General features: G+C 48.2%; 1 protein-coding gene across 1 annotated transcript in view; it reads left to right on the forward strand.

Annotated features, from left to right (window-relative positions):
- Positions 1 to 1,036: 1,036 nt before the first annotated feature.
- Positions 1,037 to 27,618, forward strand: part of ALMS1 (ALMS1 centrosome and basal body associated protein) — a 132,436-nt gene continuing 105,854 nt past the window's right edge. Inside the window, exons 1-2 of the mRNA XM_054029647.1 lie at positions 1,037 to 1,168; positions 12,657 to 12,776. Of these exons, the coding sequence (XP_053885622.1) occupies positions 1,037 to 1,168; positions 12,657 to 12,776 (252 nt within the window). The remainder of the gene's footprint in view (positions 1,169 to 12,656; positions 12,777 to 27,618) is intronic.

Genomic DNA, 27,618 nt, shown 5'->3' on the forward strand with positions numbered 1-27,618 from the left:
CTTGACCTCAAAAATTAGATTTTACCCTGATTCTTTCTTTATATAGAAAAGCAGCCTTTAACTCAAGGTTTTTTATAGTAGCTCATGGATTCACCATATGTATATTTTTTATTTAAATGTTTTAAGGGATTACAATATCAAGACGCCAAAAAAGGATGTTACAGTAAGCGAGACACAAGATGATGAGAGCCTGGATGAAAATTTTAGCTGTGGGGATGGAGAGGAAAGGCCAAATTTTAGGGATGTTATGCAGAAAGAATCTGCAAGACGTAGGCCTGGTCTACATTAGACAGGTAGGTCGACGTAAGGCAGCTCACGTTGACCCTAATAATGTCTGTGTCCACGCTGTGTCCATTCTGCTAACGTAACTCATCTGCTATTAATTACTCCATCTTTGCGAGAGGCATAGCTCTTAAATCAAAGTTATTAGGTTGACGAAGAGGCAGTGTAGATAGTGCATTGCTTATGACTTTACTGGCCTCCAGGAGGTGTCCCATAATGCGCCGCTGTGACTGCTCTGGTGGACGTTTTCAACTCCGCTGCTCAGCAGCCTGTTACACAGGAAACAGCCCCTCCCCTGTTAAAGCCCTGGGAACATTTGAATTCCCCTTTCCCGTTTGTTCAACGTGGAGCACTCACCAGCATGGCTGATCATGGCAACTCAACATCTCAATCTGCAGCCATGATGACTGAGTGGTTAAGGTATTGGACTTGAAATCCCGTGGAATTTCCCTGTGCAGGTTCAAATCCTGCTCACAGTAAAGGCTGGGTTTCAAACACACTCAACGTCCCAAAAATGCTTCAGCCTGGAATACAGAGGAGGTGGTGGATCTTACTGGTCTGTGGGGAGAAGAGTCTGTACAGGCACAGCTCCAATCCAGCCGTAGTAACGTAGACATCTATGAAAAGATCGCATGGGTCACGGGGGACACTCAGCAGTGCCACATGAAAATCAAATAGCTTTGGCGGGCATACCAGAAGACCAGGGAGGTGAACAGTTGTTCTGGTTCCTTACTGTAGACATGCCACTTCTACAATGAGCTTCAGTGATGACCTCACAACGACTCCCAAGAGCAACATGGATACCTATGAGGAGTTGGAGTCCCGAGCCACTGCAGGCAACACTGAGGAGGAGCTCTTGGATGAGGAAGAGGAGAATGGGAGACAGGTGAGTGGGGGATCCATTCTCCTGGAGAGCTAGGAGCAGTCCAGCCAGTCACAGAACAGCATCGTGGCTGAGCATGGTGCCAGGGAAGGCACCTCTGGTGAGTATGCAATTCCAATTAATATTTGGGGGGAGGTCACATGTTCTAATACTCTATGTTGAATTTTTAAAATATCAGGAGGTACATTGGCTATCTGCTTCCCAGTGCCCACACCAGCTACGTAGACGGTGCCCCACAGAAAATTCTGTTTATGTGCAGAGAGATGGCCCAGAAATCCTCCATAGAGACACCCAGGAAAGTTTAATGGAGGTACTCTGCAATCTGTTGCAGAAGGTTTCGGGGGAGAGCTGACTTATTTTTTCCACCGCGATAGGACACTTTCTGACGCAACTCCAGTATTAATTCTGCTGGCATCATCGCAGTACACAGCATAACAGCACGAGGAGCTGGTCTGTCCCCAGATGTTTGCAGCATCTGTTCCCTTGCCACCTCTGTTACCATTATGTAACCGGGGGAATGGTCCCCTGTGGGGAACTTTCCTGGCTTCTGCCCTACCCTGGTGAAATGGGCTCACGGAAGGATCTGAGTCCTCGTTCCCACTTCCTTTACCCAGAGGCCTCCCTGCCCTCGAGGACTCCCCTTGCACTCTCCTGTCTGGCAGAGTCCTCGTAACCCCAACAAGGCTGGGCCCAGGATTCCAGGGGGCTCGACCCCCAACCCTGCTGTGGTCACCTAGGTCAGGGGCTAGGGTGTCCCCACTCCGGGGTACTCTCTCTGCACTGGGCACCTCCCTGACCCACTGATCATTACATACGATTTAAAGCAACTGTTTATTTAATTAACAATTAGTTTAACAAGGAATAAGGAAAAATGGAAAAGGCTGAAGGAAACATCACCCCGCTCTGTGGCAGGGAACATCCCAAACAGTGTCTCTGGAACGTCAGGGCAGTTCAGTCAGTTCCTTGTAGGTCCCAGGCTCCTTCTCAGGCCCTGGCTGTGCTGCAGAGATGCTGCGGGTCGGACACTTGCTCTGGCGGTGGCCACATGTTCTCAGGCTCTAGGTGGCAGGACCCTTCTTCCCAGCGTCGCCCCCGCCCCGTCAGGGTTACGATCCCCCTCCAAGTCTGGCCTGCAGAGCCTCTTGGCTGAGGCGTCTCCCTGTGCTGGGCCACTGCCTCCAGCTCCCTGGGCTGTTTCTCTGGCCCCTCTGGCTCAGGTTGCTACAGCTCTGCCCCCAGGACAGGTCTGCTCTGCAGGCTGCTTCTGTGACGCTGCTCCCAGCTCTGACCTGCTTCCTGGCTGCTTGTCTGGCCCCTCTGGCTCTGGTGGCTGCAGCTCTCCCCACAGGTTAGCTCTGCTCTCTCTGGGCTGTGCTCTGGCTTTGGGGCTGCAGCTCTGCTCCCAGCAGCTTAGCTTGGCCCCTGCTCTCTCCTTAGCTCGGCTCCACTCTGTCTGACCCAGGCAATTCCAGCTCACACGGAGGACGGGACCCACCCCGGCCTCCTGCCTCCTTGATTAGCCTGCCCGCCCTGTCAATCAGGCTGACCTGGAGCATTGGCCTCTCCCCATTGCCCCTGGGGACTGTCAGTCTCAGGGTCCTGATTTCTCATCGACCCCTCCCCTAGGGTTACCATTCGTCCGGATTTACCCGGACATGTCCTCCTTTTGTGTGCTAAAAATAGCGTCCGGGGGGAATTTGTAAAGCACTCACAATGTCCGGGATTAGCAGAGCGAGCGGCTGGGAGGGCTGCAGGGAAGTCCCGGGCTGGACTCAGGAGCAGCTGTAGAGGAGCCGGATCCGCCCTGCATTCTGAGCCGGCAGCTCCCTTGCAGCCCAGTCCGGCAGCACTGTGCAGGGCCAGACCGGGTTTTGTTGTGCTGGGAAGCTCAGCCACGTGTCCGGCTCGGCTGCACAGAGCCCAACACTCTGTTCTGAGCAGCAGGGTAAGGGGGGGCAGGAGAAGGGACAGGGAGGTTCTGGAGGGGGCAGTCAAGAAACGGGGGGGGGCTTTTTGGGGGGAGTGGAGAAAGTTTTGGGCAGTCAGGGTACAGGTAGGGGGTAGGGTCCTGGGGGGCAGTTGGGGGGGGTCTTAGGAGGGGGCAGTTAGGGGACAAGGAACAGGGAGTCTTAGGTAGGGGGTGGGGTTCTGGAGGGCAGTTAGGAGCAGGGGTCCCAGGAGGGGGCAGTCAGGGGACAAAGAGCAGGGGGGGGGTTGGGAGTTCTGGGGGGGGCTGTCAGGTGGCAGGGGTGGGGAGATGGATCGGAGCAGTCAGGGGACAGGGAGCAGAGGGGTTTAGATGGGTTGGGAGTTCTGGGGAGGGGGTGGGGAGTGGTTGGATGGGGCGTGGGAGTCCCAGGGGTCTGTCTGGGGGTGGGGGTGTGGATAAGGGTTGGGGCAGTCAGGGGACAAGAGGCAGGGAGGCTTAGATAGGGAGTGGAGTCCTGGGGGGCAGTTAGGGGCAGGGGTCCCAGGAGGGGGCAGTCAGGGGACAAGGAGCAGGGGGGGAGTGTTTGGGAGTTCTGGGGGGGCCTGTCAGGTGGCAGGGGTGGGGAGATGGATCGGAGCAGTCAGGGGACAGGGAGCAGAGGGGTTTAGATGGGTTGGGAGTTCTGGGGAGGGAGTGGGGAGTGGTTGGATGGGGCGTGGGAGTCCCAGGGGTCTGTCTGGGGGTGGGGGTGTGGATAAGGGTTGGGGCAGTCAGGGGACAAGAGGCAGGGAGGCTTAGATAGGGAGTGGAGTCCTGGGGGGCAGTTAGGGGCAGGGGTCCCAGGAGGGGGCAGTCAGGGGACAAGGAGCAGGGGGGGAGTGTTTGGGAGTTCTGGGGGGGCCTGTCAGGTGGCAGGGGTGGGGAGATGGATCGGAGCAGTCAGGGGACAGGGAGCAGAGGGGTTTAGATGGGTTGGGAGTTCTGGGGAGGGAGTGGGGAGTGGTTGGATGGGGCGTGGGAGTCCCAGGGGTCTGTCTGGGGGTGGGGGTGTGGATAAGGGTTGGGGCAGTCAGGGGACAAGAGGCAAGGAGGCTTAGATAGGGAGTGGAGTCCTGGGGGGCAGTTAGGAGCAGGGGTCCCAGGAGGGGGCAGTCAGGGGACAAGGAGCAGGGGGGGAGTGTTTGGGAGTTCTGGGGGGGGCTGTCAGGTGGCAGGGGTGGGGAGATGGATCGGAGCAGTCAGGGGACAGGGAGCAGAGGGGTTTAGATGGGTTGGGAGTTCGGGGGGGGCTGTCAGGGGGTGGGGAGTGGTTGGATGGGGCGTGGGAGTCCCAGGGGTCTGTCTGGGGGTGGGGGTGTGGATAAGGGTTGGGGCAGTCAGGGGACAAGAGGCAGGGAGGCTTAGATAGGGAGTGGAGTCCTGGGGGGCAGTTAGGGGCAGGGGTCCCAGGAGGGGGCAGTCAGGGGACAAGGAACGGGGGGAGGGTTGGGGGTTCTGGGGGGGTGGGAAGTGGGAGGGGCAGGGGCGGGGCTAGGGCGGGGCTCCTCCCGTCCTCTTTTTTTCTTGCTGAAATATGGTAACCCTACCCTCCCCTTTTGGTACTGGGAGCTAACAACCAAAACACCCCACTGAATGTTAGTAAGGGGATAACACTCCGGAGAGTGATATCAGCTAGGGAGACGGTGGCAGTTTCCATTGTGATGGCTCGGACTGCAAACAATAGTGCATGTGATCCCACCCCCTTGTGCTTTCCTGCTCCTTCACAGTTTCCCAGACATGCCAGTGTTTTGGGTGGCAAGGGTCGGCACTCCTTGGGCCACGGCTAGCGGCATTGGAATGGGGAGGGGTTGGGGGGGAGGGGAATTTACTTATGCACTATCACCACCGCAAGCCCACCCCCTGCGCCGCCCAGTGGTTTCCCCAGGAATTGAAATTGGCGGGGGGGGGAGGGTGTTTGAATTTACAGGGTTGTGTGTGTCAGGGCCAACGAGGGGTGAGACTGTGAGGGTGAAGGTGGGCTGTATCGCACCATAGTAAAAACTAAAAAATGTTTCATGACCATTTTATTAGATTTAAGTCATGTTTTAAAATCATCACACAAATTAAAGTTGGCTACTCAAGCCTTCTATGAAGCACTACGTCTACATCCTTCTTGGTTTCTTGTTATAATTTTGCACAACTCTGTTAATGAACTTCTTGAATGCAATGTGTTCATCTTTGGTGGCTTCTGTGACGAAGTGGGGCTATTCTTAATGTTTCCTCTGAATACTGTGTGGGTGCCCCAGTTTCCCCTATACATTTCTTAAGTCTCTAGGGGGTGAGATTGTTGCAGAGCAAAGGGCCAGTGCACATAAATGGCCGACACTCTATCTCTTGGCAACTAATGGCCGGGGTCCTTCCCCCCGCAAGGAGATAGCTAAAGATGTCAGAGAACAAAGAGATTCAGTGACCTCCTGGCCCGGAAAAGGAACAAAGCCCAGAGGAGGAGGGGCTGGAGGGGGGGAGTTAGTTTGGAGCTAGCTGGGGACGAGGGGTGAGTGCAGACGTGGGTGTCTGGCTCGCTGCCCCCCCCAGGATAGACCCAGCTGAGGAGTCCTGTTCTCTGTACCTACAAGCTCTGTTTTAGACCGTGTTCCTGTCATCTAATAAACCTCTGTTTTACTGGCTGGCTGAGAGTCACGTCTGACTGCGAAGTGGGGGTGCAGGACCCTCTGGCTTCCCCAGGACCCTGCCTGGGCGGACTCGCTGTGGGAAGTGCACGGAGGGGCAGAGGATGCTGAATGCTCCAAGGTCAGACCCCGGAAGGTGGAAGCTGTGTGAGCTTCTTGCCCTGAAGACAGTCTGCTCACAGAGAGGATGGATGGCATTGTTTAATGATCCAAGTGGTTTCAACAGTAGACTTACGAGAGAGAGAATGGCAATAGTCTTCTCTGAACGTAGTAGCAAAAGTAATCCACCAGCCTCACTACTTAGATCCATCCAATCTTGGTAGATACTTTTCAAAGCCAGTAATAACGGCTGGAGTAATTTTAAGACAGCAGCCAAGGATCGCTCATGAGAGAGCCAGCGGGTTTTCCCAAGTTGGACTAATTTGAACTTCAGTCCCAGTGTATCTTCTATATTTCCCAAGATATTCAGTCTTTTTGGACTCTTGCTGAAAAAAGAATATAATGAAGACATTAAATTTATAACTTTTTAAATGTCTTTTGAAGATTCTGCAGCTCGTACTAGTGCTAGTTGGAGTAGATGGCCTCTGCAGTGTGTATAGGAGAGATTAGGGTTACACTTTTCTCTGAGCAAAGCTTGTACTCCACCATGTCTTCCAGAGAAGTTTGCAGCTCCATCAAATGCACAAGCAGCCATCTGTTTGGGGTCCAATTGACAAGCATTTAACTCTTCTAAGAGGTGGGTTGTCACAGCTGCAGCCAATGTGTCTTCTATAACTTGAACATCTAGAAATGCATCTACTGGCCTACTCCTGACATCAAGATACACAATAACTTAATACTTGATGCCCATCGGTGCATTCATCAGCCATGTATGCAAATTTTTTGAATGTGGTGAGAGAGTTCTTCACTTTTTCAACTGTTGAGTCTTTCACTGTTGTACTGCATGCTTCTAGCCAGTCAGTTGAGTTTCTTGCAGAAAGATAGTGAGCATTTGCTGGTCTTGTTCGGAACCAGTGTTCAACTTCAGGAGGAACAAGTGACAAAGCACTTAACATTGGCCTCCAGTTTGTAGTGTGTGGTACCTCTTGCTTAAATAGAAAGTATGATGCCACAGCCATGTTTGTTCGCATGAGTTGAGTTGTGTCTCCAGCATTCTTAAAAGCCTCATTAACACTCACCGGTGTTGTCCTTAGTCTGTAGAGACTCGGAGTTCAGAGGTGCTTTCACATGAGTTCACCTCCAGGTGGGGGACAAGAAGGCACCTTACTCGTTCCTCCAGCTGCTCACTGTTTGCTCTGGCCATTGTTCGTTGTGCCACCGTTCACTCCATTGCTCTCTTGCCAATGGCCCTGCACTGTCACTTTCTGCTGCCACCTGCCACCGTGACCTCTGCGAGTTGGTCTCTGGAGGTTCCACCCAGCTCTCAGTGATTTCAGCTGAGCTCTCAGTGGGGGAACCTCACTGCTAGTGCAGGCTGGGCCCTCTCTTCCACAGAAGCATTGTCCCCACAGCAGGTCTAAGCACTTAGACCTGATTATCAGTGATTTCAGCTGTAGTGGTCACTTAACAAAACAAAAGACTATCTATGGAAACTAATCAGCTCTGTCTTTAAACAGTGGAGAGGAGCAAGTACAAATAGTACTTGTGACTCAGGCAGACCATCAAGCAAAACATCTGTCCCCACCCTCTCTCTTGATGCCCTCAATCAACACAGGCTAAGGCCTTGGCTACACTGGCGAGTTACAGCGCTGTAAAGCCGCCCCCAGCGCTGTAACTCACTCCCCATCCACACTGGCAAGGCATTTGCAGCGCTGTATCTCCGTGGTTGCAGCGCTGCATGTACTCCGCCTCCCCGAGAGGAATAGCGAGTATTGCGCTGCCGCTGCAGCGCTGTGGCGCCAGTGTGGCTGCCCAATGCGCTGTGAAGGGCCTCCAGAATTATTCGGCAGTATCCCACAATGCCTGTTCTAGCCACTCTGGTCATCAGTTCAAACTCTACTGCACTGGCCTCAGGTAACCAACCATGTGACCCACCCTTTACATTGCCTGGGAATTTTAAAAATCCCCTTCCTGTTTGTTAGCTCGGCGTGGCGTGGAGTGCTATCAGCGAATCTTTCCAGGTGACCATGCCTCCACGTGCCAAGCGAGCCCCAGCATGGAGCAATGGCGAGGTGCTGGACTTCATCAGTGTTTGGGGGGAGGAAGCTGTCCAGTCCCAGCTGCGCTCCAGCTGTAGGAATTACGATACCTTCGGGAAGGTATCAAAGGACATGATGGAAAGGGGCCATGACCGGGACGCCCTGCAGTGCAGGATTAAAGTGAAGGAGCTGCGGAGTGCCTACTGCAAAGCCCGTGACGGAAACAACCGCTCGGGTGCTCCCCCTGCAACCTGCCGATTCTACAAAGAGCTGGATGCGATACTTGGGGTTAACCCCACCTCCACTCCGAGCACCACCATGGACACTTCAGAGCCGGTGGGGGGGAGGGGGGGAGGAGGAAGAGGAGGAGGAGGAAGAGGAGGAAAAGGAGGAAAACGGGAGTGATGGTGGTGGGCCGGATGGAGACACCCCGGAATCCCTGTAGCCATGCAGCCAGGAGCTCTTTTCAGCCAGGAGGAAGGTAGCCAGTTGCAGCAGCCGGTACTTGGTGGAGGACAAACAGAAGAGCAGGTTCCCGGTAAGCGTTTTTTTTTTTCGGGAAGGAATTTTTTCGGTGCGGGCTCTTTGGGAGAGGAGGGTTAGGCATGCATGCCTAGATGCAGAATAGTGCATTGATGTGGTTTATCACATCGCGGTAATTGGCCTCGGTAATCTCCTCGAATGTCTCATCCAGAACGTGTGCAATGTGCTTGCGCAGGTTTATCGGGAGAGCCACCGTGGTCCTTGTCCCAGCCAGGCTAACATGTCCACTCCACTATGCTGCGAGGGGCGGGGGACCATTGCTGCACACAGGCAAGCTGCATATGGGCCAGGGTGGAAGCCGCATTGCAGTAGAAGACCCTCCCTTGCTTCCCAGGTCACCCTCAGCAGCGAGATATCGTCCAGGACGAACTCCTGTGGAAAATGTTGGGACAGTGTTCAGTGTAGGTGCCCCCTGAAGCTGTTGGCTCTCCCCAAGGCACAGAACCCAGAGGACAGTGCAGCCCTGAAACAATCAGTCCCCCTTACTCACCATTTTGAGGCTCCCGTGGGATATGTGTGCTCTGTTTCAGACAGGAAAATCATGCTATTGTGTAGACCCTGTGTGTTTTCTACTCCTTAAGTGTGGGGGGAATCATTACTCTGTCTGGTATAAACAATGCTGCCTCTGTTAAATGTTGCATTTTGCCTATACAGCTGCATCAACCTTGAGACCTCAGCCGTCCCTTTTATCGCCTGCTCAGAGACTGCAAAGACTCAGGAAGAGACCGCGAAAAAGCAAAGAAGACATGCTGCAAGAAGTGATGCGGCAATCTATTAAAGAAAATGAGAAAGCACAGAACTGGAGGGAGAGAGAAAGCAGGATCCGCCAGGAAAACGCAGCGCACCGGCGGCAAAGCACCGCGCACCGGCAGCAAAACACTGATAGGCTCATAAGCATCCTGGAGCGCCAAGCAGACGCTATCCAGGAGCTGGTAGCCATGCAGAAAGAGGAGCAGTACCGCAAACGCAAACGCCACCCCCCCCTACAGCCCTTGTCCCAAAATTCTTTCCGTTGTGCCCCACTGTCACCTCCAACCCACTTTCCCCAACTTCCGTGTTCTTCACGCCACCCGCTGCCTCCAACACCAGTATCTTCACTACCCAGCACTGAAAACCTTTACCCTCTGCACTCAACCCCAACACCATGCAGTATAGCTATCCTGAAGTGCAGCACTCACTGCACAGCACACCAGACAGGACATACACGAATCTGTGATTGTACTGTTCCCCACTCCACTCCCTTGTTTCTTTTCAATAAATATTTTTTTTTCTTTTCAATAAATGGATTTTTTGTCTTTGAAAACATTCTTTATTATTGCATAAAGTAAAAGACTCCTTAGCCCAGGAAATAAACAGGCACTGCAAGTCTGCTTGTCTGCTTAGCAAACACTGATTCCTAAAGATTGGAACTACTGCACTTCACTCCCGTGCAGGGTACCAGATATCACTGCTGGTTTTCAGCCTCAAACTGCCCCCTCAAGGCATCCCTAATCCTTGCAGCCCCGCGCTGGGCCCCTGTAATAGACCTGCTCTCTGGCTGTGCAAATTCAGCCTCCAGGTGTTGAACCTCAGAGGTCCATGCCTGAGTGAAGCTTTCACCCTTCCCTTCACAAATATTATGGAGGGCACAGCACGTGGATATAACCGCAGGGATGCTGTTTTCGGCCAAGTCCAGCTTCCCATACAGAGATCGCCAGCGGCCCTTTAAACGGCCAAAGGCACACTCCACAGTCATTCGGCACCGGCTCAGCCTGCAGTTGAACCGTTCCTTGCTGCTGTCAAGGCTTCCTGTGTAGGGTTTCATGAGCCACGGCATTAACGGGTAAGCGGGATCTCCAAGGATCACAATGGGCATTTCAACTTCCCCTACTGGGATCTTCCACTCTGGGAAAAAAGTCCCGGCCTGCATCTTCCTGAACAGCCAAGTGTTCTGAAAGATGCGTGCATCATGCACCTTTCCGGGCCAGCCTGTGTTAATGTCAATGAAACGCCCACGGTGATCCACAAGCGCCTGGAGAACCATAGAGAAATACCCCTTCCGATTAACGTACTCGGATCCTAGGTGGGGTGGTGCCAGAATAGGAATGTGTGTCCCATCTATCGCCCCTCCACAGTTAGGGAACCCCATTTGTGCAAAGCCATCCACTATTTCTTGCACGTTACGCAGAGTCACGGTTCTTCTGAGTAGGATGCGATTAATGGCCTTGCAAACTTGCATCAACACGATTCCAACGGTCAACTTTCCCACTCCAAACTGTTTTGCGACCGACCGGTAGCTGTCTGGAGTTGCCAGCTTCCAGATTGCAATAGCCACCCGCTTCTCCACTGGCAGGGCAGCTCTCAATCTCATGTCCTTGCGCCGCAGCGTGGGGGCAAGCTCCTCACACAGTCCCATGAAAGTGGCTTTTCTCATCCGAAAGTTCTGCAGCCACTGCTCGTCATCCCAGACTTCCATGACGATGTGATCCCACCACTCAGTGCTTGTTTCCCGAGCCCAAAAGTGGCGTTCCACGGTGTCCGTGAATGCCACAAGCAATTTCGTGTCATACGCATTACGCGGCTCGATAGCATCGTCGGACTCCTCACTCTCACTGTCACTTTGGATCTTAAGGAATAGTTCGACAACCAAACGTGACATGCTGGCGAGATAAGTTAGCATACGCCTCAGCAGTTCGGGCTCCATTTCCCGCAGACAGATTGCGCTGCACAGAAACCGTTGAAAGATGGCGCCAAAGGTGAACGGAAACAAAGGGATTTCTGGGATGCGAAGCGATGCATCACGGGGCGTTGGGACAGGACCCAGAATGCCCCGCACGTACGCCCCCTTCCCATAACCCACGGCACCAGAATGGGAAGAGGTGCTCTGTGGGATAGCTGCCCATAATGCACTGCTTCCAATAGCGCTGCAATTGCCGCAAATGTGGCCACGACAGTGCGCTGGGCAGCTGTCAGTGTGGACAGACTGCAGCGCTTTCCCTACTCAGCTGCACAAAGTCAGGTTTAACTCACAGTGCTGTACATCTGCAAGTGTAGCCAAGGCCTAAGTACAGTTCTACTGCCCTTTACTCATACAATAATAACATTTCACCGCCCCCTTCAAGTAATTTGTAACCCAACCCCAGCCAAAATCTATCACTTGGGCAACACAGCTCTGTTTGCTGGATACCTAGGTAGATTAGGTGTGAATGTAAACACAATCTGGTATTGAAGCCTTTCCCCCCAGCCCTAGCTAATCACTAGCTGTCAGGGAGAGCTCATTTAGACTTTGCTTACAAATCATCATTTGAAATTATTAGGTTGGCCAACATCACCAAAATGAACGCACTGCCATTGTCATAAAAAACAACAGCCGTATAAGGAAGCTAGTCTATGTTCATACTTTTCAACTCCATTATACTTTTTCAGATACACATATTTTATCATACACTTTATATGCTTTTCAAGTGTGTACTAATGTTTCAGTTTCAATTCAAATGTCCAAACAATCACGAAACTGGCAACACTGCATGTAACTAGTTCACAAAACTGGGGGGGGGGGGGGGGGGCGGTGTTGGGGAAATTTGTGTGTGTGTGTAGGGATATCCCTGACGGTGACGTTCCTCTGTGATATTTTAAAAAAATTTCTGTGGAGAAAAAAATAGTTGACATTTCAAATGTTGTTGCCCCCCTTGGATTCATCCTGTTAAGACGTGCTGCCATGTGGCACCATCATAACACAGGGCGAAGGCAGGCAGTGTCACGGCCAGGGTGGCACTGGGCATGACACACAGCCCCCAGGCCGGGTGCACCAAGGCTTTGCAAAGGGGACAGATGCTCATTGGCAAGCAGCAGGAGAGGCCGACGGGGCTAGCGCCCTGCGTGGGCAGGGCCATCAGCAGGCAGGTAACACATGGGCACTGCGACTGGGTGCTGCCTGCATTGACATCCGGGCATTTCAACAGCAGCAACAGGCACCGCCGCCTGGGCACCTCGCTCATCTCAGCGGCGCGCGCACGCTCAGTCCTTCCTCGGGGAAGGAACCCTCGCGCGCTCCCCCTCGCGCGCGCCCAACGGTTCTTCCTCGCGCTGCTGACAGACTCGCGCGCTCTCCTCGCTCTCTTTCTTCAACGGCTCCCGCGCTGCCGCCGGCGCTCGCGCCGCTCGTCCCCGCCCTCCCCTTGCCCCGAGCGAGTCCCTAACAACGGGCTGGGGAGGTGGCCGCGCATGCGCAGCTGGGTGCCGCCTCCTTGCCTGTGTGTGGCCCTCGTAGCGGGCCGCTGCGTGAGGGGAGACGGAGCAGCATGGAGCTGGACGAGGAGGAGGCGGGGACGGAGCGGGCGGGCCAGGCCCCTGTGAGTACTTGGGGAGCCGGGCTCGGCCATGCGGAGGGAGGGGGGCTGGGTCACCTCAGGGCCCTGCTGGCCTGGGGCAGGGCAGTGGTCTCTGGGCTGGGGGCCGTGGCTTGGGAGGGGGAGGGGCTACACACAACACACCACAACACACCACACCACACAGCACCACACCCACCAGCGTCGCTGCCATCCATCCCCTGGAAGCGCTTGGGGGCCCCTCTGTTCCTATGTAACAGGGCATCCTATAGTGCCACTGACCCCTGACCCCTGACCTCATGCTGCCCCTGCTAGGTGCCCCCCCGCTCAGCGAGGCTGCTGGGAGCTGGGCGCGATGGAGCTGGGCCGCGGTGGTGGCGTGGAGCCTCCCGGCCCAACACGCGGTGGCGGGCTCCCAGGTGGCGCCCAGACGCCGTGCTGATGGGCCTGTGGGAAGTGTGGCACCCGCAGCCTTCAGGCGGGTGGATCAGGGAGGCCGTCCTTGCAACAGCATTATAACCAGTGGCCGCAGCATGGCCAAAATGCGGCTGCTGGTTGGGGCGCCTCCGTCTTTGGGCGCCCAACTTGCGACGTCGGAGGCCTGGTTTCCAGAGGTGCAGAGCACCCACGACTCAAGCTGAAGTCAGTGGGGTTCAGAACCACGGGAAATCGGGCCCGAGGTGTCTCAAATTGGGCACCCATAATCAAAAGGTGCTGTTGGAAACTTCAGCATGTATGTATGTGGATGGGTACATCCACATTTATTACTGTATGGGATTGTTATTGCATAGAAACTTACACTGCAAAGAAGAGATTTAAATGACACCTTAGGTTGCTACAATCCAAGGAACTTTTAAAAATCTAATTTACTTTTCACTGTCATGGTGTTTTACTTTTGATGTTCCTTTCAGCTTGGCCAATGAAAATAGATATGTGAATTTCACTTTCTCTCTCTCCTGCGCTTAAAAGGATCACATAGGGCCCTGTTATGCAAAGACTTCAAACATTTATGCACCCGAGTAGTTGCATGCCTGCAGATTCTGCAGGGTGATGTTTAAAAGTCCTGAAGAAAACATTTTCTCTTAATGTTTGGTTTTGTAACTTTTTAAAAACAAAATCTAAATTTGGATCCTAAGGTATCTGACCAATGTTCCTTTAATTTTAATCCCAGTGTAAACTTTGGGTCTGGGGAGAGAGGAATGAGCATTTGCCCAAAGGAAGAGGACAACTAGGGTAGGATGACAAGCATTATTTTTTAGTTTAAGTGTGAGTGATATCAATAAACTAAATAAGTTATAGGCTTGTTTGATTGTGTAAAAAGGACAATGAACTCCAAGCATGTCAGTATTTGTTGTTGGAGTTATGATTTTAAAAGACAAGCAATTAGAGGCTCTTTGAATGAGAGTAAAAATAACCTGCTATATCTGTCTGTCCGAAACAGGTAGTTTAAAGTTCTAGGCAGTTTCTTTTATTAAGTTTGCTTGTATCTGGAACAAGCAGAGATAAAAATAGGTAAATAATTGGTTCTGGTTACCCACTGTTAACTGCCACAATTCTACAGTATATGCCAGTGATGAGCAGTAGGGTTTCTAGAAAATTGTAGTAAATCTTCTAAAAGTGGAGATCAGAATGCATTAGCTTGGATTAATACAGCAGCAATCCATTCTCTAGAGTGAGAGGTCAGTGCTAAACACTTAGGGTGAAATGCGGAGTCCATTTTTTCAGAACTCCTTATTTAGTCAATTTTTTTTTTTTTTTTTTTTTAAAGTTAGTATGTTTGGAAATCAGTGAGTATGGAGCACTGAATAAACCTTCTGGTCATACTTTGAGCATCAGGGTATTAAACAGTCAGCCATAGATGACCACAGAGTGAAGTAGATCGGGGTCTGCCAAAGAACACAGGCGAGTAAAGATAGGCAAAATTGTTGTGGGGCAGAAATATGTAGCTTTTCACCTGTTACTTTGGGAGGCTTCCCTAAACTATTCCTCCTCGAATGGACAGTGGGTTGTAATCTTAACTGTAGAACCTACTGCTGCAGCATATTTTTCTTTTAAGAGATGAAATGATGCTCTTACAGCGGTTAGAATGTCAGTGTATATTGAATAACTATGGATCTCTTTTCTGGCACCGAATAAATATTCGGTATATGTGTTAAGGTGTTGGGGGCATGCTGACTGTGGCTTAATACATTATGCATTATCGGTTTCACTTGAGACATGATACAGGGACCTTGAGTTAATTGATTAATTGACAGCTCTAATAATAATATTTCACAATTTATGTAATGCTTAATCCACTTGTTGGCCATAGTCTTCATGCCATAAGCAAAGGTGAAGGGGAACTAACTCATATACATAAATACTTACTGCTTAAACAAGATTTTTTTTTTTATTGTCTCCTAATATCTCTGAGTAGTAAAGAACAGAGTTCACTATGATTCTTTTTGCTGCTTTATGAAGTTACTGTATCAAGAGGTTAGAGGCTGTGCTGATGGGTTATTATTTATTATGGGGTGGGCCACCCAAGGAAGGTGCAGGAATGTGTCAAGGGAGGCAGCAGCGTGCACCGGGCGGCCAGAGCAGGCTCCCTGCACGCCTGCCGTGCCCCTATGCTGTGCCGCTCCAGGAAGCGCTGTGGCCCCTGGGGGAGGGGGAGGTAGAGGGCTCCGTGTATGCTGCCCTTGCCGCGCCTCCAGGTACCTCCCATGAAGCTCCCATTGGCTGCGGTTCCCCGTTCCTGGCCAATGGGAGCTGTGGGGGGCAGTGCCTGAAGGCAAGGGCAACGCAAGGATGTGGTGCTGGCCGCTTCTGAGAGCGGCGCGGGGCCTGCGGCGCCACGGGGGACAATCCCTCGGGCCGGATCCAAAACCCTGGGGGCTGGATCAGGGGTGGGCAAACTACGGCCCGCGGGCCAGATCTAAGAGACTTCCAAACAAGGTCTTTTTTCCTCCCGCTAAATATTCTCTCTAGCTAAAGGGAAACACTACCTTTGTAGTCTTCTGGAAGAGGAGGGATGACTCCTGAGGGATTGCCTGCAACCTGATGAGGGCCCTCATCCTTCCTCAATCTTCCGAGGCCTGTTTACCACTGTTTATATTTTCTTGAGAGTTAACAGCTGCCTGCTCCTTCATGTTCATTCTTCAGAAAGGGGCTGTTCTCCCCTATCCACAAAGATCTTTTTCCTGTAGCAGTGGGATTTTGACCTAGTCTACTACTTAAATTAGATCCATGCTCAGAGTTATGAAAACTTTCGCACCCTGAGTGCTGTGGTTAGGTCGACCTAACCCCTAGCTCAGTGGTTTGAGCATTAGCCTGCTAAACCCAGGGTTGTGAGTTCAATCCTTGAGGGGGCCACTTGGGAATCTGGGGCAAAATCAGTACTTGGTCCTGCTAGTGAAAGCAGGGGGCTGGACTTGATGACCTTTCAAGGTCCCTTCCAGTTCTAGGTGATGGGATATCTCCCTGATGTAGGTGCAGCTTCTGTTGATTTAGCTACTGCCTCTTGGAGAAGTGAGTTTACTAAAGTGACAGAAAAATCCCTTTCGTTGATGTAGGATGTGTCTACAGTATGGCCCTGTGGCAGCACAGATGCACCGCTGTGCTGTAGTGTAGACGTACTGTCTGACTCCAAGTGGTGTGAGTTCTGTACTGCACTACTATATATATATATATATATTATGGCAACTTTTGATTTTTTTTTTTAAAGCATTAAATAGAGTTAGCAGTTAAGAAAAGTTCTGTTTTATGCACAGATCTAAATGGGCTTCTTTTTAAACTGCAGACTTCTGATAGGTTTAGTCCTCATTGAGGACAAGTGTCTGATGTGTACTACAAATTGAAATCATATAAATGGAAATGAATCACATTAATTCAATGATTACACATTCAAAAACGTACATGCTGGGTGTCTATTTGAATTGAATTAAACGTGAAAAGATATGGGCATGTGTAGAGCTTGCAGGATTGGTCCCTCCCTGTATCTGTGTTCAAATCTGACACTGTACATACATATATTTGCAGTAAATGCTCAAAACTTGCATTTATCTGAATGTGATTGTTTGTGATTTCACAATTAATGTCCTTACATAGTACATGAATTCATTCTCTTCTCCCTCCCCCAAGCCTAAGGAAATAAAACATAAAATATTACATGAATGCAATATTTCATTATAATACACCTCTACCTCGATATAACACTGTCCTCGGGAGCCAAAAAATCTTACCGTGCTATAGGTGAAACCGCATTATATTGAACTTGCTTTGATCCTCTGGAGTGCGCAGCCCCACCCCCCTGGAGCGCTGCTTTACCGTGTTATATCTGAATTCATGTTATATTGGGCCGAGTTATATCGGTGTAGAGGTGTAAAGCATAAAATTAACCCCCATCTGCAGTAATGCAGATTTTACCTAAATCAAGGGACATACTTCCATATTTTATAGGAATGATAACTTTGGATTTCTAGATGTATGTGATTTTAAAATCCAACCATAGCACTATGCATTTAATAAAGACAAACTAAATTGAGTTCTTTTAGAGTTTTTCCTGATTTTTTGATGTTCTGGGTGATGCACTTGTTTACTGTTTGAAATTTGAACACTTCACCTAGGGACTGCATTCTGGCTAGCTTTCTCTCTTTGTTGTGCTCATTTCTGTTTGTGATTCATTCAGTAGACTCTGGTTCAGAACAAGGATACATACAATTTGTTTTATTACCTAACCAAAGTGAAATTGTTTCCCTGGTGCCATTTTTCCTTTTACAAAATCTAGCGGACACTAAAGATTTCCAACAGAAGTTACTCTCCCTAGCAGACAAATCATCACAGATGTGATGAGGTAGTTCAGTTACTCAGCCCTTTGTTTTTTCCTCAATGTATATTTAGTGAAGAGAACTAGAAATCATGAAAACTTGACAGTTTTTCTACTCCACACTTGATCTGAACAAACCCTCAGATGGTTATTCTAGTCTAAATTTATTTTCTGCTTGTAATTGTTTTGTGCATCACAGCTAAGATGACATTAGCTTTATACATTACTGGTATCAAATGGTAGAGCTTCTTGATCACTTATATTCCTTTAGTGTTGCTCTCTGGTATCTAGTATTTTTTGAAACAACCAGAATGTTATCTTGCCTGTTTCTTTTGATTTCTCCAGCTGCTACCCTATGAGATTCTAGTTAATTAGCCTACTGGGGTAGTGATCGATCTATCGGGGATCGATTTATCGCATCTATTGTAGACGCGATAAATCAATCGCTCTGCCATCGATCGACTCCTATACTCCACCGCGGCGAGAGGCGGAAGCGGAGTTGATGGGGGAGCAGCGGCAGTCGACCCTGTGCCGTGAGGATGCGAGGTAAGTCGACCTCAGATACATCGACTTCAGCTACGCTATTCTCGTAGGTGAAGTTGCATATCTTAGGTCGATTTCTCCCCCACCCCCCCCCAGTGTAGACCAGGCCTCAGGAAAAGCCTAATGCTGCAGGAAGAAGTAGTGATTCAGTAGGTGGCGCTCTTCTCTCTGAGTCAGTATTAATTCAATTCCCCAAACTTGATGGCTCTCTCTTTTTTTTTTAAAGTGTTCCTGTCTCAGTGTGATGTGGCTTTATTCAAGTCCTTCCTTAAAGCACGTTTTTCAAAAAGGGCTGTGGTTTATGAGCCTTCTACCGAAAAGTGTTACCAAACAGATAGCTGGAAATCATAAACATTGAAGTTAAAGTGGAATGGGATGGGAGCAGGAAATCCAAACAGAAACTGTGGAATTAGCAAGATGGGTGGAGGATGGCATTGTTCTGTCAAATTACTTTTTGCTCCTCCCTCCCCTCCCTGCTCCCCTTCCCTTCCCTACTTTGTTTGTATGTTTTGTATTTAAATTGGGGATTTTCAAATTGTTTCACAGTGTGGATCATATCTTAATAGAGAATCACAGAGTCACAGAATCGTAGAACTGGAAGGGACCTCTAGAGGTCATCTAGACTAGTCCCCTGCACTGATGGCAGGACTAAGTGTTATCTAGACCATCCCTGACAGGTGTTTGTCTAACCTGCTCTTAAAAATCTCCAAAGAGGGAGATTCCACAACCGCCCTAGGCAATTTATTCCAGTGCTTAACCACCCTGACAGTTAGGAAATTTTTCCTAATATCCAACCTCAACCACCCTTGTTGCAATTTAAGTCTATTAATACTTGTCCTAGCCTCAGAGGTTAAGGAGAACAATTGTTCTCCCTCCTCGTAACAACCTTTTCTGTACATGAAAACTGTTAGCATGTCCCCTCTCAGTCTTCTTTTTTCCAGACTAAACAAACCCAATTTTTTCAGTCTTCCCTCATAGGTCATGTTTTCAAGACCTTTAATCATTTTTGATGCTCTTCTCTGGACTTTCTCCAGTTTGTCCACATATTTCCTGAAATGTGATGCCAAGAACTGGACACAGTACTCCAGTTGAGGCCTAATCAGCTCGTAGTAGAGTGGAAGAATTACTTCTTGTGTCTTGCTTACAACTCTCCTGCTAATATATCCCAGAAGGATGTTTGCTTTTTTTTTTTTTTTTGCAACAGCCTTACACTGTTCACTCATGTTTAGCTTGTGATCCACTTTGACCCCTAGATCCCTTTCTGCAGCACTCCTTCCTAGACAGTCATTTCCCATTTCAATAAATAGGATATCTCCATTAATTTATTTATCTCCTAGAACTGGAAGGGACCTTGAAAGGTCATCAAGTCCAGCCCCCTGCCTTCACTAGCAGGACCAAATACTGATTTTGCCCCAGATCCCTAAGTGGCGCCCTCAAGTATTAAACTCACAACCCTGGGTTTAGCAGGCCAATGCTCAAACCACTGAGCTATCCCTCCCCCCATAATTTTGTGTGTGTGTGTGTGTGTGTGTGCGCGCGCGTGCGCGCAACTGATTGTTCCTTCCTAAGTGGAAGACTTTGCATTTGTTTGTATTGAATTTCATCCTATTTACTTCAGACCATTTTCCAGTTTGTCCAGATCATTTTGAAGTTTAATCCTATCCTCCAAAGCTCTTGCAGCCTCTCCCAGCTTGATATAATCTACAAGCTTTGTAAGTGTACTCTCTATGCCTTTATCTAAATCGTTGATGAAGACATTGAGCAGAACCAGAACTGATCCCTTTGTGACTCCATTCGATATGCCCTTCCAGCTTGACTGTGAACCACTGATTACTCTCTGGGAATCCTTTTCCAACCAGTTATGCACCCACCTTATAGTAGCTTCATTTAGGTTGTATTTCCCTAGTTTGTTTATGAGAAAGTCATGCGAGACAGTATCAAAAGCCTTACTGAAGTCAAGATATACCACATCTACTGCTTCCCCCTATCCACAAGGCTTGTTAACCTTTCAAAGAAAGGTATTAGGTTGATTTGACTTGATTTGGTCTTGAGAAATCCATACTTACTGTTACCTATCACCTTATTATCTTCTAGGTGTTTGCAAATTGATTGTGTAATTATTTGCTCCATTATCTTTCCGGGGACTGAAGTTAAGCTGACTCGTATGTGATTCCCCGGGCTCTCCTTATTTCCCTCTTTATAGATTGGCACTATATTTGCTATTTTCCAGTCCTATGGAATCTCTCCCATCGTCCATGAGTTAGCAATCTCCTCAGTCACCTCCTTGAGTATTCTAGGATATATTTCATCAGGCCCTGGTGACCTGAAGACATCTAACTTGTCTAAGTAATTTTTAACTTGTTCTTTCCCTATTTTACCCTCTAATCCTACCTCATTTTCACTGCCATTCACTATGTTTGATGTCCAATGAAAGACTGACTTGTGAACACCTTTTCTCTTATTCGTTATTGAGCAGACCACGTCTCCTCCCATTCATAATCACATAACATCACTTACATATACAGTTCTATATACAGCAATTGGTACATGCAATATTAAAGTTAAGGAACTGTTTTGTACACTTCAGCTATCTTTAATGCAATTTAAGTATTTTGTTCTTTTTGAAAAAAGTTAATCACATTATTGTCTTCTGCTCATTTGATCTCCCCTTCCCATCTTATCCTTTCATCTCTTTGCCTGCTCCCAGGCTTGTTCCCCTCTCCTGCACCCCTAAGGCAAAAGGACAGACCACTTTTTAGAAATGCAAATAAGGAATACAGTACTGTCTAGTAGTTAGACCTGGTACTGAAAGTCAAGAGTACTAGGTTCTAATGCTGGCTCTCACATAATGTCACATTAGGCAAGTCATTTAACTTCTTTGTGCCTCAGTTTCCTGATCTGTAAGATGAGGATAATATTCATACCTCACAAAGTGTATTGTGAAGCCTAATGTCTGTGAAACACTTTGAGATCCTTGGATGTAAGGCTCTGTGTAAGTATTCTTTATTATTAATGTCTTGTCTTAATGTATTATTAATCTCATTCCTCAAGTTAAAGCAGGGGTCTCAAACTCAATTTGCCTTAGGGCCAGTGCCAGTCCTCAAATCCTCCCAGTGGGCCAGTAATGTCACTGAAGATGGTGTTCAGAAAAGAAAACATTTATATGTTATTTTGAATTTCTTAGCAATAATAAAGCGGTCATACAACTTTATACAATTCTTTGCCTACCAGAGAGTTTTTAGTGTTTGCCAGACACCTGGCAATGTTTCAGTTCTGTCAGTTTGTTGATATTTGGCCTCCGTGATTGAGCAGTTGAAACCTTCAGGATTGCAGCAAGTTTGCATCAGATAGTTGTGTTCAGTATTTTGACTTGTTTATAGTCATTGTGGGGAAAAAAGTGATGCTACCTCCATGGCTGACTCTGCCCAGCAACTAATGATGATATCTCTGTCCCTCTCCCCCAGTCAATGGGAGCTACAGGGGGGCGGTGTCTACAGCAGACATGGTCTGCAGCATGTCTGCCTGCGTGTCCTCCCGTATCTCTACAGACTGCAGTGGGGAGGTTCTCGGGCCACAGGTGGCCCGCAGGCCAGGAGTTTGAGACCCCTGAGTTAAAGCTTGTAAAATTATTGCCTTCCTTAGTTTTGGGCCCAGTTATGACTCTTATAGACTAGTATAGGTATTTGTAGTAAGCAAATAATTCTTCACTGAGCTTTCTCCTCTGTTTCCACTTCCATGAGGAAGCAGCATGTATAAATTCTAAGCATCAAAGTAAACAATACAATAGCTGATATTAGCTGACAAACATGTCACAGTTTTCCATGGTGCATCTATCCCTGATTCAGCTTCACTCTATTTTTTTTCCCCACTGTACAGGATCAAACTACCCTATTCCAAGTTTCATACCATTTATTTGAGATTAGTGTGTCTCAAGGGAATAATGTACCTGGGGAATAAAAATTTCAGTTACTTCAGTTTTTGCCCCCAAGGGAGAACTCAGATATGCTTCATCTTTCTATATTCTCTTTGTTTTTTATGTTGTTGTTTTTGCATTACTTTGGGGCTGTCAGAGTTTTGGGGTAATTCTACCTTTGACCCTCCTATTGTCCCCTGGTTTGGTCTACGCAAAGAATGCCCTTTCAGGCCTCCTACCCACATCCCTCTCCCTCCTGACCACAAGTTTAGGCTTGAAGTCCCTTTGCATGTTGCTGTGATTCTCCCAGCAGGTCTGACTAAGGCCTGATCTACACTAACAAGGTAAGTTGATCTAAGTTACGCTAGTTAAGTTACATAAGATACATAACGTAAGTCGACGTAGCTTAGATCGACTTACAGCAGTGTCTGCACTGTGCTATGTCGACAGGAGACGCTCTCTCATTGACTTACTGCATCTTCACAAGACCTGCTAAATTGATGCCTGCTGCATCGATTGCAGCAGTGCCGATTTAGCTCGTAGTGAACACAAGCCCCAAAGTCCAGCACCTGTGCTTTGTTTTCTGTCCAAGGGCTATGAACAGTGTTCCAGCAGTTACAAATAACCAAACAGCTCTTTCAAAACAGAGTACATTTGTTTTAGGATAAAAGCCTTACAGAGAAAACATCCAAAAATAAAAAGGTCTAATCGCGTATTTGAACTTACCTGTGGCATACGCTGCCAGTTTAATTGATTTAAATCATGATTGAAATCACCAAGTGGAAAACCTCGATTTTTTTTTTTTTTAATCAACTTCTCCATTAGTACTTCAGTTATTTTCTCTGAAAGGTGCATTCTCATTGGTTGATCTAATCATTAAAACGTGTTGATTTACTAAATATAGCCTTTATACAAGATTTGGTAATCTTTTTGCTACGTCGATGGGCAAACTGTAACTATATATATTTATATAAGCAATTATATAGCTTAATATTTTCAGATTTTTATTGTACGTTTTTAGTGGGTTAGAAAATGGTGAATGATACATTGCTTATTTATTAGATTTGTGTCAAGCTACATTAGGATAGTTACTGGTATTTAATTAAACACACAAAACAGCATATAACATTTAAGGTTTTGCTTTATATAAATAAATGTTTTGAATACATAAACTTCTCTTATCAAAACATGTTTCATATTCGCAACTAAATAATTTATTAAAGGAACAGAGTAGTCAATTGTAGTCAGTGAATTAAACTGATTATTTCAGGTCAGCGTTGGAAAATTTTCAAATATGCCTAAGTGAAAGTGACTGGAGCTTACTACGGTCCTACTCGCCTCAGTCTCTTGAAAACGAGACAGTATTCTAAGTTACTTAGGCTGTTCTTCAAATTTTTAAACCTAGTAGAACTCATCCTCTCCTTCCTCCTTTTTATTCATAGACTGGAAAAGAGAGAGAAGTTCTTCTTTGAGTGTTGGTCCCTATGTGTATTACATTGTGGGTACGCATGTTCTCCATGCACCTGGAGTGAAAGAATTCCTGAAAGCCATGTATGTTGGTCTGCACATGTGCCCCTACTCTCCTCATGCCTCCAATTGAGGAAATAAAGGGTGGAATGGACTGACCACCTGTCCAGTTCCTTCTTACCACTTCATGGCCTGTCAGAGCTTTGTCCTCATTTATTCTTCTGTCTGTAAATACATGTGTACCTATTTTGTAAATAGTTTTAGAATTTTATCTGGTAATTTTTAGCTAAGTTTTTATGGGTGGATGGATCAATAAATAGTTTCCCTATCCAGGGGAATCCCCATGTTCCTCCTCCTACTTCCCCTGGTACCCTGTTATGGGTACTGGAATATGCCCAGGAGTAGGCTTCAAAATCTGTGCTTTTTGTCCATGCTTCTTGATCAGCAACCATCAGCGCTGCCTGTACTGCCTCGGGGAAGCGCATGCCATGCCAAGGTGCATGTTCTTTCCCCAGCCATACCTGTGAAGGGTGGGAACTTTGCCTCAGGAAGCACTTGATAAGACTATGAGGCTGCATTTGGCTCCAGACCAGGGGACACCTCCTCCCCTCTCCTCCCATCCTCTATTCACCACCCCCAGTACGTCAGCCTGACTCATTAAGGAATGCATCTCCTGCAGCGAAGTCCAACTTAGGAGTGAGGGAACCTACACCCACAAATCCCCCTTTGGGATTTTGTTGGGAGGGTAGGGAGCATTTTCATAAACATGATAGCAAATCCTCCTCTAAATCCATTTAAAAAAAGTTGCATTTAGTCCTGCCTAAGTCAAGCAAGTCTTCCTGCTCAGCCCATGAGGATTTAGAACGTCCCAAGTCTCAGGGTCACAACAAGAAAACCCACAAATCCAGGGCCCTGTCAGTACTATGCTGTGCTCTGGTGGCAGCACTACCGCTGGCACCCACTAAGCCTAAGCTCTGAGACCAACAGCACTGACAAAAAGGCAACCATCGAGAGCCTCAGCCATCGACGGTACTGGCTCTGCCTTGCCCTAGTGTGGTACAAACAGTAACTGCTCCAGTCCCTTCGGTTCGGGCAGACAGGATCTCTTGCACTCCATGGAGAATAGAATGTGATGCTCCACCTGATGACATTTTTGCTCTCCTGGATCCCCAATCTCCACCTTCATTGGGTCCGTCCCTTACAAGACAGTTCCTGACCACACCAAAGATGCAACTTGTGGAAGGAGTCTGGCTCCTAGTCCATTATCGAACATTGGTTTTCCTCCAGCGTGACCATTGGTACGGTTGATGGGTACAGCATCGGGGACTATGGGAACCGCACCACCTTGCAGAGTTGGCATGATCTATTAGGGGGTCAGCCCACCTTTCCTCTCCAAGAGATCAGCCAGAGCTTCCTCCTGACCCCATGGAAGATGAAGAGTATGAGTCAGATCCGGCAGTTCTGCTAGTACTGGTGAGATTGTCTTTGTCATTTCCTGATGAAGCAGTTGTCCCAATGTCTCCATCTCCCCCTGATGACCCAAGGCAATTCCAGGAACTGTTACATGGGATTGCAGGGGAGCTACAGATCTCCCTTGAGGAAGTTCAGGATCCCAAACACAAACAGACAGACGTCCTCTATTCCTATGTTTCCAGCCAAGTAGCACTTCTTGTTAGTGATGCTATTTTGGAACCAGCTAGAACAGTCTGGTATACCTTTGCTACTTGTGCCTCTACCCATAAGGGGGTGAAAAAATGATATTTTGTCTCAGCCAAAGGGGTGGAATTTCTTTTTTCTCATCTTGCTTCTAATTCTTTGGTCATCCAGGCTGTTTTTGAGTAGAACTAGGGTGCTGCTGTCTAAATCTCTCAGTCGATTAAAGAGGGTAAATGATTTGACTTATTGGGCAGGATCCCCCCTCATTCTTCTCTTCTGCAGACTAAACAATCCCAGTTCCCTAAGCCTCTTCTCATAAGTCATGTGCTCCAGCCCCCTAATCATTTTTGTTGCCCTCTGCTGGACTCTTTTTCAATTTTTCCACATCCTTCTTGTAGTGTGGGGCCCCAAACTGGACACAGTACTCCAGATGAGGCCTCACCAATGCCGAATAGAAGGGAACAATCACATCCCTCGATCTGCTGGCAATGCCCCTACTTATACAGCCCAAAATGCCATTAGCCTTCTTGGCAACAAGGGCACACTGTCGACTCATATCCAGCTTTTCGTCCACTGTAACCCCTAGGTCCTTTTCTGCAGAACTGCTGCCTAGCCACGTGGTCCCTAGGCTGTAGCAGTGCATGGGATTCTTCTTTCCTAAGTGTAGGACCCTGCACTTGTCCTTGTTGAACCTCATCAGATTTCTTTTGGCCCAATCCTCTAATTTGTCTAGGTCCCTCTGTATCCTATCCCTACCCTCCAGCGTATCTACTACTCCTCCCAGTTTAGTGTCATCTGCAAACTTGCTGAGGGTGCAGTCCACACCATCCTCCAGATCATTAATGAAGATATTGGACAAAACCGGCCCCAGGACCGACCCTTGGGGCACTCTGCTTGATTTTTGGGGCACTCCACTTCAGTTTTGAATAGCCATCACCAAGCACTGATGGCTAGATATGATTGCCTGAACTATTCTAAATTCACAGACTTTATTCCACAAGAGGATAGAGCCCAGTTTCAGGCTCTCGTTGAGGAAGGCAAGTTGGTTGCCAAGACTGCTTTTCAATCAGTGGTGGATGCAGTAGGTACATTGTCTAGGGCAATGTCTACTGCTATTGTGCTGTGAATCATCTCTTTACGCGTCAGGGTTTCTCAGGGAGGTCAAGAACCACTCTGGAGGACCTGCCTTCCGATGAAACTCATCTGTTCAACCAGAAAACAGAGATGAGTCTACATACTTTAAAGGTCTCTAGGGCCACTCTCTGCTCCCTGGGAATATATACACCTGTGCTGAAGAGAGATTTCCGCAGCAACCATACAAACCTAGGCCAGTGGCTCAACAATTTTACCATCAATGATCTTATGAGGCACCTGTAAAAGGCAAAGGGTTCAGAAGTCCCATTTCCCTGTACCTTCTGTGGCAACATTATCATCCTGATCCCAGCCTCCATCAAAATGATGATGCCAGTACCTTCCAATTTGTGCACATCTTTGTGACTTTGAGAGTCATCTAGCACTCTTTTTTTCCACCTCTGGAAGTAACAACGGACAAGTGGGTACTAATCATCATCTATTCTGGCTATGCAATCGAATTTATCTCCCTTGCTCCTCTAAACTTCCAACTCCACTCCTTTTCAGGGGCTATTCTCATGAGGAGATTCTCAAACAAGAAGTAGAATCCCTCTTGCAGGAAGGAACAATAGAACAGATACCGCTTCAGTGCCAACCTTTGATATGAAGGATGAGTATTTTTCATGTGGACATTCACCTCGCTCACAAACACTTCCTACGATTCATGGTGGGCCCAGACCATTTTGGATAGAGTTCTCCCATTCAGCCTTGCTCCTCTCTTCTCCTCCCTTCCCCCCCCCCCCCCAGGTCTTTTCATGGTGGCTTCAGAGTCTTTCCCTATCTTGGTGAGTGGCTTCTTTGTTGCCGGGATACATCAAGAAGCTCACAAAGCCATTTTGTCAGCATTCCAAGTCCTCTCTTCCCTAGGAGTCAGCATAAATTTGGAAAAATCTGTTCTCACTCCAGTGCAGACTTTAGAATTCATGGTGTATCCCTAAATTAAATCATGGCAAAGGCCTATCTGCCCAGGAACCGATTCCACATGATGAACACCTTCATAGATCAGCTCATGAGCCCTCAAACACCAATTAGAATTTCTTTCTCTCCTGGGACATATGGCTTCAAGTACTTATGTCACGCTTTTGCCAGACTGTCTTCATTGTCTGAAAGCATGGCTTTAGGCAGTGTACTCACCAAGCAAACAATCCAGGAATGTCATAGTAACTGTCCAGCAAAGTAACCTCATCTGTACTATGGTATGCAATCACTATGGATTTGTCCCATTTAGCACAGGGCATTTGGACTTCCTGAGAGACCAGGATGCATATCAACATTCTGGAATGATAGACAGTCCGGGAAGCTTGCAAAGCCTTTAACCCATTCATTCAAAGTCACCATGGTCCTCCTCA

The sequence above is a fragment of the Malaclemys terrapin genome, chromosome 5 (assembly GCF_027887155.1).
Source record: "Malaclemys terrapin pileata isolate rMalTer1 chromosome 5, rMalTer1.hap1, whole genome shotgun sequence".
Classification (NCBI taxonomy): Eukaryota; Metazoa; Chordata; order Testudines; family Emydidae; genus Malaclemys; species Malaclemys terrapin.